Raw genomic sequence first — 14,858 nt, forward strand, 5'->3', positions numbered from 1 at the left:
AGCCTGCTTCTCCCTCTCCCACTCCCCCTGCTTGTGTTCTCTCTCTCGCTGTGTCTCTCTCAAATAAATAAATAAAAAAATCTAAAAAAAAAAAAAAAAGAGTTGGACGCTTGATCAACTGAGCCACCCAGGTGCCCCATGAATCAAATATATTTTTAATTACAAGTTATACCAGTTAATTTATGATTTTATATAAGGTTTTAGCAAGTACCTCTTCATAGCCAATGTTGTATGTTTTAACTTTAGACCATTATTATTTAAGTGCAACTTTTTCTCACATCAACTTGCAAATTTCTTGATCTTTTCCTTTTTGCTTATGTTTTTAAATAGACGTGTCAACATCAATGTTCATTTTGGAAATGACCTTTCAGATGCTATGCAAGTGTTAGATGAAGAGTGCTTTACTACCCCAGCTTCTTTGACTGAATTAGAGAGAATTTGGGCAGAATACAATCTTGCTCAGGAGAACATACGAACTTGTGAAAATGTGGTGGGTCAAGAATTTTTCTCTGTTATGGTTTTATTTATTGATCATAAGGGATATCATTTGAGAAAGAAGGATTGTAGACATTATAGTAATACTTTGTATGAAATATTTAGTTTTTACAGCATCTTCATATTAATAATTTGATTCCTAATTTTATTGCCTTGTTAAAAAAAGATAGGATAGATAAATGGTGATTGTGGATAAAGTGTTAACAAAATCTTTTCCCCTTTTGCATGAACAATTGAACATCGGTCAATTCCTTCTCTTTTCCCTTGGTAATTTGGTAAAATGGTATTTCAGTCATGTTACTAGGCAGCATTGGCTAGGTAAATCTCCCTAGTTGATAATTTATATCTGGACTTGAGAAACTTTAAACTACAAATACTTGGTGGGGGCTCTTGCAACTGGGCATACCATCCTTGAGGAACTTTGGAAGCTATGTCTATAAAAGATGGTGGCTTTTGAGGGGGATGAAGCTTATAAGCTAGGGTGGCTGTGATACCTGCTAATGTGTCTTGTTTTTGGGTTTGAATGGTGCGTTTTATGCTGCAGTATTGGACTCTGCCTTACTATTAAATGCTATTTAAGCCACCCATTATTGAGAGGTGGTTATTAATGGGTGGGGGAGGGTATGAAGAACAGATTATTTCCTATGAAATCTTTATTAGCATAGGTACAAGTATATTTCCTCTCACAATTTTTAGTTTATATTGAGCTGAACAGAACTCCTTGTTTTTCATATAAAGATACTTACCACAATCATAGCTTTCCATAGTACCTATGAGTTCTGTACTTGTGTTTGGAGTTGCCCCATTGAATTATTGGTGGTTTCTACCTCTGGGGATTGTACCCCGAAAGCCTTATTCTCAGTTCATACCTAGGTTGCTTAGTTGGCAACCTAGCTGACTCTAAGTGAGGAGTGAACAGAATAACTAGGCCTTTGTAAATGCCAGGAGTGTTAAATTTGGAGAAGGGATTATATTTGTGTCATTTTACATGTTAGACCCTAACTGATTATTTCTGATTATGTAAGAAAAAAGTGACAGAAGCCGTAAGTTTTGAATCTATATGAGACACAGGTAATGTTATTAGGTACTTTATAAACTTTTTCTTATATTTTAAAATGGACAGTTTTGCTCTTATTTTATAAATGAGGAAATTGAGTCCTACAGGTTTTAAGGAATTTGCTGAAGACTACATAGTGCTAAATGTTAATATGGTATTTGAACCTAGGTATGTCTGACTGCAAAGTGTATTCTCTTTCCATTTAAACTGTATTGTCAATATTAAAGTAATTCATGATGTATTTTCATGTAATAAGATGAAAAAGAACTGCATTTTAATTTTTGTTTTGTTGTTTTTATGGTTTGAGCATAGGAAAGTGATTCAGGACAGAGAGGGAGAGGGCTTAACATAGTTCCAAGGCTTGGTATTCTAGTAGATTTTTTTCATCATTAGCCATCAGGGAAATTCAAATCAAAACCACATTGAGATACCACCTTACCCCAGTTAGAATGGCAAAAATTGACAAGACAAGAAACAACAAATGTTGGAGAGGTTGTGGAGAAAGGGGAACCCTCTTACACTGTTGGGAATGCAGGTTGGTACAGCCACTTTGGAAAACAGTGTGGAGGTTCCTCAAAAGATTAAAAATAGAGCTACCCTATGATCCAGCAATTGCACTACTCGGTGTTTACCCCAAAGACACAGATGTAGTGAAAAGAAGGGGCATATGCACCCTAGTGTTCATAGCAGCGATGTCTGCAATAGCCAAACTGTGGAAAGAGCCGAGATGCCCTTCAACAGACGAATGGATAAAGAAGATGTGGTCCATATATACAATGGAATATTACTCAGCCATCAAAAAGGATGAATACCCAACTTTCGCATCAACATGGATGGGACTGGAGGAGATTACGTTAAGTGAAATAAGTCAAGCAGAGAAAGTAAATTATCGTATGGTTTCATGTATTTATGGAACATAAAGAATAGCATGGAGAACATTAGGAGAAGGAAGGGAAAAATGAAGGGGGGGAAATTGGAGGGGGAGATGAACCATGAGAGACTATGGACTCTGAGAAACAAACTGAGGGTTTTAAAGGGGAGGGGGGTGGGGGGATGGGTTAGCCTGGTGATGGGTATTAAGGAGGGCATGTGTTGCGTGGAGCGCTGGGTGTTAAACGCAAACAATCGTGGAACACTACTTCAAAAAAATATTTTTTAAACAGATTTTATTTATTTGACAGAGAGAGCATAAGCAGGCGGAGTGGCAGGCAGAGGGAGAGGGAGAGGTAGGCTTCCCGCTGAGCAGAGAGCCTGATGTGGGGCTTGATCCCAGGACCCTGGGATCATGACCTGAGGTGAAGGCAGACTCTTAACCGACTGAGCCACCCAGGCGCCCCTCTAGTAGATTTAAAAAAAAAAAATTATTTAAGTAATCTCTACACTTAATGTGGAGCTTGAACTCATGACCCAGAGATCAAGAGTCATATGCTCTCCAGATTGAGCCAGCCAGGTGCCCATGTGATTTTTTTTTTTTTTTTAAGCAGGTATTTGTTTCTGCTGACTGCTAACGTTTCAGGGCTTAATTTTAGGCTTCATTGCCCTAAAGTTCATTTGATAGACTGAAGAGTGGATTATTGAATAACAGCAGTTATAACTGCTGCTCAGAGTTGCCTTTTTTTTTTTTTTTTAAAGAGGGGGTGAGGAGGGGCAGAGGGAGAGGGAGAGAGAACCTTAAGCAGGCTCCATGCCTAGTGCAGAGCCTGATCTCACAACCCTGACATCATGACCTGAGCTTAAATCAAGAGGTGGACACTTAACTGACTGAGCTACCCAGGTGCCCCACCATTTTATTTCCCTTATTGAACTTAATTTAGGTCTTAGTATTATTTTCATTTATGTATTTTGCACAGTACCTTAACTTGATTGCCATGTATTTTTTTGGTGAAGGGATTCTTTTCTTTTTTCTACATAGTTACAAAATGGTCTGGTTGAGCTTACACAACAAAGAATATTCTGAAATTCAACCTTTTAAGTGTATGTGGCAGACCTGTTATAGGTAGCAGAGACACAAATTTGTTTAAGACATGATCCTCTCTCTTGGGTATGGGATATACATATAAATAGTTTCAATATAGCTTGATAAGTACTGTAATAGAGATAATGCATAGAGTTCTTGGATCTCTCTTATATGCCTATTTCCAAACATAGCCTCTTAGACTAACTGGAGGTTTTACCATGGTGGAGATTAACTGAATCTTGAAGGATAAGTAGATGAAGGAATTGAGGGTGGAACGGGAGTAGGAGGGAGGTAGTGTGTAAATAATAATAGGAACTTGTATAATTTTCTTAAGAAAAACAAAAATTTCAGGGCGCCTGGGTGGCTCAGTTGGTTAAGCGACTGCCTTCGGCTCGGGTCATGATCCTGGAGTCCCGGGATCGAGTCCCGCATCGGGCTCCCTGCTCAGCAGGGGGTCTGCTTCTCCCTCTGCCCTCTTCCCTCTTGTGCTCTCTGTCTCTCATTCTCTCTCTCTCAAATAAATAAATAAAATCTTAAAAAAAAAAAAAAAAAGAAAAACAAAAATTTCAGTGTTGTACATATAATAGGAAAAATTAGAGCAGGATTATTAAATGTCTTATCTCTAATTAAGGGAAAGAAAGCTCTTTGTGAGTTGGGTGATTTCAGGAGAGGGATATTTGTCTTAAAAACTACTATGTTTGGAGAATGTAATGTTAAATTTTACTCACTTTAAGACATCAGTTTTTTTTTTTTAAAGATTTTATTTATTAGAGAGAGAATGAGAGAGAGCACATGAGAGGGGGGAGGGTCAGAGGGAGAAGCAGACCCCCCGCCGAGCAGGGAGCCCGATGCGGGACTCGATCCAGGGACTCCAGGATCATGACCTGAGCTGAAGGCAGTCGCTTAACCAACTGAGCCACCCAGGCGCCCAAGACATCAATTTTTTTTTGACATAGGTCAGTGTGTAAAAAAAAAAAAAACCACCTGGTGTATTAATGATGGTTATTCTTTGTTTTCTTTCTCCAGAATGAAGGAAATATTTTGATTGCCAAAAGAAATGAAGTGCAACAGAAACTGAACATGGCAGTAGAAGTTTTTATTCTGGAAGTAGATGAGTTACCTCTTAATAAACGCTTGAAAACATTGCAGGTTAGAATTTGAAAAGATATATGTACATTAAAATATGTTTATCAAAAAAATATGTTTATCATTTGAGAGGTGAAATTGGCATTTATCTTGAGAGTTCAGATAGTACTGATGGCTGCAAAAATTTTTCTTCTCTTTGATGAATTCTAATTTCTTTTTAATAGAATTGAAGTGTTACTTCAGTCTATTAAATATGTTTATGTATATTTGTGTATCCTGCAAATAAGGTAAAATGGTCGGACACATCAGGCTTGCTAGAGTGACATTCACTGGGAAAACTCATGGAGACAGAAGCAGTAGCGGGCATGTGAGTCCCTGTTGTCTGTTGCATTCTAGCAGAAAATCTGGTAGGGTCACATGTCAAGAGTTTAGGAGAGGAGTCCTGATCCAGGATCAGGGGCTAGACTACAATAGCTATAGGATGTTATGGAACCTTGTCTTCAGCTTTATCCTGTCATCTCAGCAATGACTTTAATTTGGAGTGAACGGGCATATGTGGCAGTGTTATGGAACATTCCACTTATTAACGTAATTTTTCTCTTCACTTATTCAGATCTTTTTTTAATGTCCTTTAATGATGTTTAAAATTTTTCTCTAAAAGCCCTCTGGCATTTCTTCATTTAACTCCAAGGTATGTATACGTTTGGTTGCTTTTGTGGATATTATCTTACTTTCCATTTCTTAGTTATTTTTGGTGGTGTAGCAGAATACTGTTGATTTTTATTTATTTATTATTTTTTTACTGTTGATTTTTATATATTGATGTCTCTGGCAACTCTCCTGAACTGTTTTAGTTCTCATTTCTCTATTAATATTCTTTGAACTTTCTTTATGGTCATATCATTTGAAAACAATAACCCTCTTCATCTTCTTTTATGTATCTTTGAACTTTTACTGCTTTGGTCAGCATCTTTAGAACAGGTTAAATCGTGGCTGTGCTAGTTGGCATCCTTGACTTATTTTGGACTGCAGGGAATGTGTTTGCTAGAGAGTTGGAGAAAAGGATATTCAGGGACATCTGGGCACTGTCTCTTTCTGTCTGCCTGGAGGAAGATGTAGTTTAGATGATACCATGTATAGTATAAGTTCTTCCAGAATAATGAAGTAACCTTTGCATACAAAAGGGGAATGGTGTAGTAAGAATGTACCTGTCTACAGTGCAATTTTTACTTTATCCTGTAAAGGCTTATTTCTTCTCATGAACTGTTAGTAAACATAGGTTTGCTACCGAGATTTTTTTTTTTTAAAGATTTTATTTATTTATTTGACAGAGAGAGAGACAGCAAGAGAGGGAACACAAGCAGGGGGAGTGGGAGAGGGAGAATCAGGCTTCCTGCCGAGCAGAGAGCCTGATGTGGGGCTCGATCCCAGGACCCTGGGACCATGACCTGAGCTGAAGGCAGACGCCCAACGACTGAGCCACCCAGGAGCCCCTGGAACCGAGATTGTTTTAAAAACTCTTTTCTTCTTAAAGTTTAATCTTAAGAGACTTTTTGCTGTATCTGGTTTGTTTCCCTTTCTACTATTCGCCCCGGTCACCAGAATGTTATTTGAACTTCTCTCTATTTTGGTGAGGTAGTTTGATATTTACTTATAGTCTTCAAGTACTGAAGAAGTAAAACTTAACTTTAATAATGGAGGTCAAAGAAATTAAAGTTCATGATTTCTGATTTCCTCAACAGTTATTGAGACTTCTTTTGTGGTCTAACGTATATGGTTGATTGTTCATGACTGTTCCTTATAAGTTAAAAAAGAAAGTACATTTCGGGTGTTCTTGGTGTACAGTTCCTGATTTATAGCTATTATTTTAACCCTTAATCTTCTGTATCTTTGCTTAGTTTTTGGTCTAATCAGTTTATCAGTTTTGAGATATTTTTGTTATATATTCTAGTTCTTTAAGTTGTTAAAAAAAATTTCAGTGCTGTATTGTTGGGTGTTAATGTATTTATTGATTGTCACGTATTTTAAACTGTATTTTTTTTAACCCTTATGTAACCTTATTTTTCCTTTTATAGTATTAAAATATTGTTTCCTTTAAAAATTCCTTTTCTACCTATTTTTTTATTATTATTTGCTTTGTTTATCTTTTCTTTTTTCCCCCTCTCTTTATTTTTAATTTTTATTTTTTTAAGGTTTTATTTATATATTTGACAGAGAGAGCACACAAGCAGGGGGAGAGGGGGGAGCAGCAGAGGGAGAGGGAGAAACAGGCTCCCTGCTGAGCAAGGAGCCCAGTGCGGGGCTTGATCCCAGGACCCTGAGATCATGACCTGAGCTGAAGGCAGATGCTTAACCAGTTGAGCCACCCAGGCATCCCTGTCTCAGGATATCTTATTTAAACATTTAAACAATTGCTTGCATTTAAGCACTTTAAACATTTGTTTCATTGGCTATAAAATATTAGGTCCAAAGTCCATTTTTCTTTCAACTTTTGACAGTAATAATCCATTGTCTTTTTATTCCCATAGTTGTTATCAGTCTGATTTTTGTTCTTCTGTGACCTTTTCTCTCCACTGGAAACTTTAGTATTTTCTCTTGACTTTGTTCCTAAGTTGCACTAAAGTTTAGATTTAATCTGAGTCAATTCAGTCTGAGATTTTATATCTTTCTTTAACTCTAGGGAATATTTGATAATTATTTCTTAAGATATTATCCCTTCTTCCCCCCCACCCCTTTACTTTTTCTCTTATCTTGGGACTTCTGTTAGATGGACATTTAAATTTCTTCTATCCTCTACATATTTTAATTGTTAATCCATTTTTTTTCTGTCTTATCCTTTTCTGTGTCTTTTTTGGGGGGATCTGAAGAATCCTTGACTTAACCATCTAGCTCACTAAATGGTTCTCTAGCTGTATCCTTTTTGCCGTAGTGAATGCATTGTGTTCTTTATTTCAAAGATTATTTCTTTTATACCTAATAACTTCATTTGGTTATTGTTTATAAGTACTTGGTTTTGCTTTGTGTTTTCAGTATTCTTTCTTTTTGTTGAGAGTATTTGTTATGCTTATTTCAAGTTCTTGATTTTTGCTTCCTTTTTTATAAGGTGCCTTAGTTTGTTACATTCCATTCAGAGTTCTGTTAGTCACACATTTCATCCTCCTCTGTATCTCCCCTCAAAGATCTCTTATTCCCTTGGAGAACTATAAGCTGTCTTAGTTCTGCGCTGTTGTGTAGGTATGGGATAGGGTGGGATGAAAGCTTGGAATGTAACTTCAAAGACTTCAGGTGGGTTTAGGGAATAGGATGAGGTTATTTCTCAGAGCTTCTAGGGTTACATTTTGGGCTCAACTACTTCCTGTAGACTTTTCTTCTAGATGATCTTCAGTGGACCTCCCAGTCTCTCTGCCTCAGCCACTACTCTTTTTCAGGGGCTACTACCCTTGGGTGTAAATGCTACCTGGTATTCAGGGGAAAAGGGAAGAAAAGAAAATGCTTAGGAGATAACCAACTTTTCGTACCGGTTATCAGTTTTTGCCTCATCTAGGTTCCTGTACTGTACTTATATAAACCATTGCCTCTTGCTTTGTGCTACTGCTTTACAGTGTGAGAGAGAAGGGCATATGAAGAAGGTTCTCTTTTCCCACATGCTGTTTTCTGCTGTGGTACAAGCCTTCTTCAGCTTTGCAGTGACTTGCTCATTGCTAAGCACCAACTATCTTCTGTCTTTCCAAAGGTATCTTAAAGTTTTGTGATAAAAATTTCTGGGATATTTTTAAGCTTTCCTCTGTCACAGTGACATTTCTGGAGTTTTATTCCTAGAGAGAGCTACTAGGCTGTCTTATCTCTTCTAGTCCTTTCTAAAATGCTTTTTAAGTTCATATATATGTTCAGTGTCTTCCTTAATTGGAATTATTTGTCTAACTTTTACTATTATAGTCCAAATAAATTGCCTTCTGGGTAGTTTTATATTTTCATATCTAATGTTTCTAAGTTTTATTTATAAGATTGTTAAGGATAGGGATTCAACATACTACTTTTTAAAAAAAATTTATTCATTTGACAGAGAGCACAGTAGGCAGAGCGAGAGGGAGAAGCAGGCTCCCTGCTGAGCAGGGAGCCCAACGTGGGGCTTGATCCCAGGACCCTGGGATCATGACCTGAGCCGAAGGCAGATGCTTAACTGACTGAGCCCTCAGGCGCCCCTCAACATACTACTTTTCTGTCTCATAGATTTTAAGATGCTGCTTGAATCCTAATATGAAGTTCATAAACAGAAATATGTTTCTGTAGGATTTGTCAACCTCTTTAGAGGCAGCATATGGACAGGCCAAAGAAGGGACAAACTCTGAAGAAATACTTAAGAAATTTTATGACTGGAAGTGTGATAAAAGAGAGGAGTTCACCAATGTTAGAAGTGAAACAGAGGTTTCTCTACAACGTCTTGTAGCATGGTTCCAGAACACTGTAAAGGTAATAAGAGCTCTTGCCCAGTGGTGTTGTTGGTGTTGTAGTGTTGTTGGCCCAGGGAATATGGGTTTTTTAATAATTTTCCAAGTATAATTTACTTCTTTTCTGAGGAGAAGAAAGGAAGAGGAAGAGAGGGATTGAGGGGAAGAGGGCTGGGATGGAGGAGTGAAGGATTTACATATTTGTATTCTCTAGGAACATATGAAAAATAGCTTCATAAACCATTGTAGGTATAAGATAGTATCACTGGAATTTATTACAAGTCTAGTGTATTTTCTATAGCTATAGTGCAGAGATAAGGGTCTTACTGTATATACATGTGCTTTAGATGGTAGTAGAGCTTTCTTCTTTGTTTAGTTTCTTTTTTAGCGAGACGTGTGTTTTAACATTAGTTGGCTAACTACTCATGCTGAAAATATGTTAATTGACAGTGTTTAAGTCTTTTAAGTTTTAGATATCTTAAATATCTTAAAGATATATAACAAATGGAGAATACTAGTCTCGGTTGATACTAGATATTAGAAATGATATTTTGTGTATTATTCTTATTAGTTCTTATTTATTATTTTAAAAACACCATGTAATTTTTCAAAAGCTGTAGGGGCATGTAGTGTTGTGTTAATATACTTGGAACCCTAATTAAATTTCAGCCTCATTTTGTTACTGATTCTGTTTTCTCTGTTCTTCTCTCTGTTTTACAACCTTCTCAGCAAGGGCAAGAGACACCCAAGGTGTCATTTATCTGTGTGAATGACTTACATATATGCATTTCTAGCTTTGTTTTGGGGAAAAAAAGTCTTTAATCTCCCAGCTACCTCCAGAACTCTTCATTTTGGTACTTTTTAATGGATATATTAACTAAGTTATTTTTTGTTGTCTTTTGTTATTGATCAGAATGTTTTTCTGCTTAGGTTAACTATCATGTATCCTTTTCTTTCATTTCCATAGCTGTTTCCCAAATCCAGATTTCCATAATCACATATCTAATCTCTGAAATCAAAGTGATTGCTTATGACTTTTATGTTCTGTATTATAATTTGGGCCCATGATTTTATTCTATTTAACACTTTATTATAAAGTCTGTATCCTGGTAGAAAATACCTTTGTTTTCCTAAAGAGATGGAAGTCATCTGGGTTTAATCTTTAATTTTTAATCTCCAGATTCCTAAATACTTAGTAGGTCATCACTAAATACCAGGTATAATCATATACCTGGTATTTTTTATTAAAGAGCTGACATTGTCTGCCTACTACCTATCAGATTTAAACTTTTCACCTAAGCATTTAAGGTTCTTACCAGCTTTTAGTCAGACCGCTTCTTTTACTGTCCTCACAAAGTCTTGGTCTTGTTTCTGTTTTGTTGGTTTTTTTTCATACTTTTCCTCTTATGTCTCTTAACCACAGATTATGTTAAAAAATCTGTGTTTTATGTGTGTGATATGTGTGTGCTTTTTCTTTTTTGATGTGTAAGTTTTGGGAGGGCAGTACTTTATCTTTCTTGTGTATCCTTACTTCCCCCACATTGCCCAGTGCATAGGCTAATGCTTTGCTCTAGGTATAAGGACACAATACTAATTGAATTAAATGAGATACTTTCATGTTTTAATTTTTTGCAAATGAGGCTTTTGATCTCTCTGTGGAAGAGTCACGAACTTCTGAAGACACAATCAGTAGTCTTGATGAAATTCTAGAGAAGACTGAGTCAAGTGTCTGCAAAGAGCTGGAGATATCTCTGATTGTGAGTTGATATTCTTTATTACTGCTTCCTTTGAAGCAATATGGTTTTTCTTGCTAATTAGAAAGTATGAAGACTGATCTTAGTTTTCCTCTTACAGACCTATTTGAAATAGTAACGTTGTCAAGTTCTAATCCAAACACAATGCAAATTTTTATTCTTCCACAGAGTGATAATTTCATTTTTTTTTAAGTTTTTATTTTAATGCCTGTTAGCTAACATACAGGGTTATATTAGTTTCAGGTGTACAGTACAGTTAATTCAGCACTACTGTACATCATCCTGTGCTCATCTTGACAAGTGCACTCCTTAATTCCCATCACCTATTTAATCCACCCTCCCACCCCCTTCCCTTCTGGTAACCATCACTTTGTTAAATGATGTGTACTTTCTTTTTTTTCTCTTCCAAATTTTTATTCAAATTCTAGGTAGTTAGCATATAGTGTAATATTGCTTACAGGAGTAGAATTTAGTGATTCATCACTTACATATAACACCCAGTGCTCATCATAACAAGTGCCCTCCTTAATACCCATCTCCTGATATTTTCATTTTAATAGGACATTTCACATTAAAAAAATAAAATCTAATGTTTAATTCTAGGAAAACTCCTCTTAATCTGAGTGTATCAGCTTTCTGTGTCATTTGATTCTTGAGTCCATCATACCCAATGACTGTAAGAAAAGACTTTAGAATTTGTGAAAAATTAAAATAAAATCTGGGAGAGCTCTGGAAGTGTATATACAAGAATGATTAGTAGCTCCCTTTCTGTTCTGTGTATGTTCCCTATCGTCATGCCAAGTTAAAAATTAGTGTAGCTCTTCAAAAGAGCATTTCATAATGTTGTTATTGCTCACTGGGACTCTTTCCCAGTTTTTCAGGCTGTTTACCAAAGTCTCATTGGTTATGTTTTTCCTTTTACTTGTTTCTTTTTACCTTTTGCTGTTTTTTCAGGTTGGCATTGAAAAATACGTTCCTGTATTTCCTTATTTTTAAAGTCTATTTTTAATAGTATTTAGATGGTTTAGTCAGACTTTATTTTATTGCTGAAGTATGATTAACATACAGTGTTACGTTAATTTCAGGTGTATAACATAGTAATTTGACATTTCTATACATTACTCAGTGTTCACCAGGATAATCTTAGTCAGTGTCAGTCACCTTGCAAGACTGTTTATTACAATATTATTGACTATGTTCTCTATGCTGTACTTTTCATCTCCATGACTTATTTATTCTATAAATGGAAGTTTGTACCTCTTTGTCAGACTTGATTTTAGAAGTGGTTGTTAATGATTTCTAAAAGTAAAGTGTTGAAATTCTATGTGTTGTTTAGTTCTTAAATTTAGTGTAGTGGTATCCTTGATTTCCTTTAACAGTAATCTAGAAAGCTGTAGGAATAATAATGTGATGGGAGCAGAATTTTCTACATGAACATCTTTGATATCAGTCTCTCTTCTGTCTCGAAAAAGATACATATTTAAGAAATATTTTGAAAAAAATAGAATTTTTAAAGGCATTATTTTAAAGTCTATTCATTGTTATTGGAGGTTTAAATTATTTTGGATACTCTTTTGTGAATAATTCTATGTGTATGATTTATTTCACTTAGGAGCAAGGTGATGCAGACAAGGAGATCATTTTAAATACATATAGTCAAGTACTACAAAAGATCCGTTCAGAGGAAAGGCTTATTACTACAATACAATCCAAGTATGAGGACAGTATTGAGGTTAGATTATGCTTTATTTTTTTGGTCTTCTATATTGATCCTTTGAATTTTTTAATACTTAAATTTTTCTTAAGTAGTTTAATATCCAGTGTATAGGTAACTAATTATTATTGCTAGAAAAACAGTATAGTTAGCTGGTGTGTAATTAAATTCACCCTACAGTGAAAATAGTGGTTTAATTGATAAAAATATGTTGAAGTTTTGGATTGTCTTAAATCCTTGATTTCCTTGAGTTCTTCAAAACCTAACCTTTACTGGAGCACCTGGGTGGCGCAGTCAGATGAGTGTCTGACTCTTGGTTTCGGCTTGGGTCATGATTTCAGAGTCATAGCATGGAACCCCTCCACATTGGGCTTTGCTCTCAGCACAGAGTCTGCTTGGGATTCTCTCTCCCTCTCCCTTTGCCCCTCCTGCTCATGCTCTCTCTTTCTCTAAAATAAATAAATAGATCTTAAAAAAAAATAAAACCTAATCTCTACCATCATTATCTTTATGCCTGTACAGGTTTACAGTAGAAAATTTGCTAAATACAGGAAGATAAGAAATAAAAACATTGATTATAATCCCCTTAGCCTAAGAGATAGATACTTAGGGCTAGTTTCAGAGTATTTTCTTTTTGTATGGTGACTTATATATATGTACATATATCATGTGCATTGCATTGTTTTGTAAACTGTTTTGAAAATGTTTCTTCATTTAATGGTATATTATGAATACTGCCTCATGTAATTAATGATTCTTCTATACTGTCATTTTGAGCAACTAAAGCATCATCACTTGCATAGATGTACAATATTATTTAACATTCATCTGTGTTAGATGTTAAGGTTACTTCTCTTTATTTTTAGCCATAAACAATACTGTACATAATCTTTGTGCATAATTTTGTGTGTTCCTCAGATAGATTCCTAAAAATTGTTAATTACTAAGTCAAAAGGAATCAACATTCTTAAAAATTGGTAACATATTGTCACACTACTTTGGGGAAGGTAATTTTAGTTTATATCCTCACTAGAAATTCAGTTTGCATCGTACCTAGCAAAGATGTCTCACTGTAGCTCTCAGCTTGAAATATTTTTCTTACCTTTGCTACTCTGATTGCTGGGACTCATATTCTCCTGGATAGAAATGTGGATAACTAAGAAATCAGTTAGTAGATTGTCTTTTTCAAAATTGTGGAATTTCTTATTTTAATCTGAACTTAGTAAATACTAGTTGAATCTTAGTAGAGAAATAAGCAATGGTCAGTAAGTGACTTCAATAAATATTGTTGTCTATGCTTTGAAAATATAACAACTTTTTTTCTTACTTAGTTTAAGAAGCAGATTATCGAATGTTTAAATAAGAACCCCAATGTGGATCACTTGCTGTCCATTAAAAAGACATTGAAAAACTTAAAAGCTCGACTGAGATGGAAATTGGTTGAAAAGAATAATTTGGAAGAAGTAAGGAAACACTTGGTTCTTATGAAATTCCATGTGTACCTCATTTTACTCTGATTCCTGAAAATAATGCGTAAATACATTCTTTAAAATAGAACTATTATTTACATTTTGTTTTATATATTTTATCTTTTTTTCTGTGTATGTAAGATTATTACATTAATAGTGTAAACATTTTACCATGTCATTAAATGTTCTTTGAAAACATTTTACATGGCTGCTTTTGTTTTTAGTAACAAATATTTTAGAACAATTTAAAAATTCTTTTGATTTAGACTGTTATAATACTTAATACAATCTACTACATGCAAGGTATTCCCCTAAAGGTAGAATTTTGTCATAAAGTATTTTTAAGATCATGATGTTCTTTGTTAGCTCTCTTTTTAATGGCTGGACTTACTATTCCTCCTAAATATTCTAAGTTGTTTTCATACGATAATAGAACTGGAAGAATTCAGACACTCTAATCTGGACTAACCTCCTTCTTTCAGTTTGAAACTGAATAAACTGGTAATTCTTTGTGTTCCCTTGAGGATTGATTAATTAACAAAAGGAATCTACATTATGTCTTAATTCAACTTGAGTTGGCTCTTCCTCTTTGGAGCACTTAATTGGACTTGGAGTGAAACTAATTTAATGGTTTAAGATTTTTCCAGTTTTTCATTCTATTCTGGACTCTGGGGAATCGGGTCTTTTTTAGTTTAATTTTTGGAGAAATATAACATAGAAAACATATATACTTTTTAAGGTGGCTTGTTTATTATCGTTGGAGTTAAATTTTAAGAAGTCTTTTTTTTTTTTTTTAAAGATTTTATTTATTTAGGGGGCCTGGGTGGCTCAGTTGGTTAAGCGACTGCCTTCGGCTCAGGTCATGATCCTGGAGTCCC

General features: G+C 35.2%; 1 protein-coding gene across 1 annotated transcript; it reads left to right on the forward strand.

Annotated features, from left to right (window-relative positions):
- Window positions 1-330: 330 nt before the first annotated feature.
- Window positions 331-13,974, forward strand: LOC145719943 (serine/threonine-protein kinase 31-like; the record flags this gene model as incomplete). Its single annotated transcript, XM_081811570.1, has 7 exons — window positions 331-490; window positions 4,536-4,658; window positions 5,257-5,286; window positions 8,886-9,065; window positions 10,684-10,800; window positions 12,410-12,529; window positions 13,843-13,974. Coding segments are annotated over 7 exons (862 nt in total), but the record flags the coding sequence as incomplete, so codon positions are not given.
- Between the last annotated feature and the right edge of the window lie 884 nt (window positions 13,975-14,858).

The sequence above is a fragment of the Leptonychotes weddellii genome, unplaced genomic scaffold (assembly GCF_054177405.1).
Source record: "Leptonychotes weddellii isolate Sample4059 unplaced genomic scaffold, ASM5417740v2 HiC_scaffold_847, whole genome shotgun sequence".
In the NCBI taxonomy this organism is placed as follows: domain Eukaryota; kingdom Metazoa; phylum Chordata; class Mammalia; order Carnivora; family Phocidae; genus Leptonychotes; species Leptonychotes weddellii.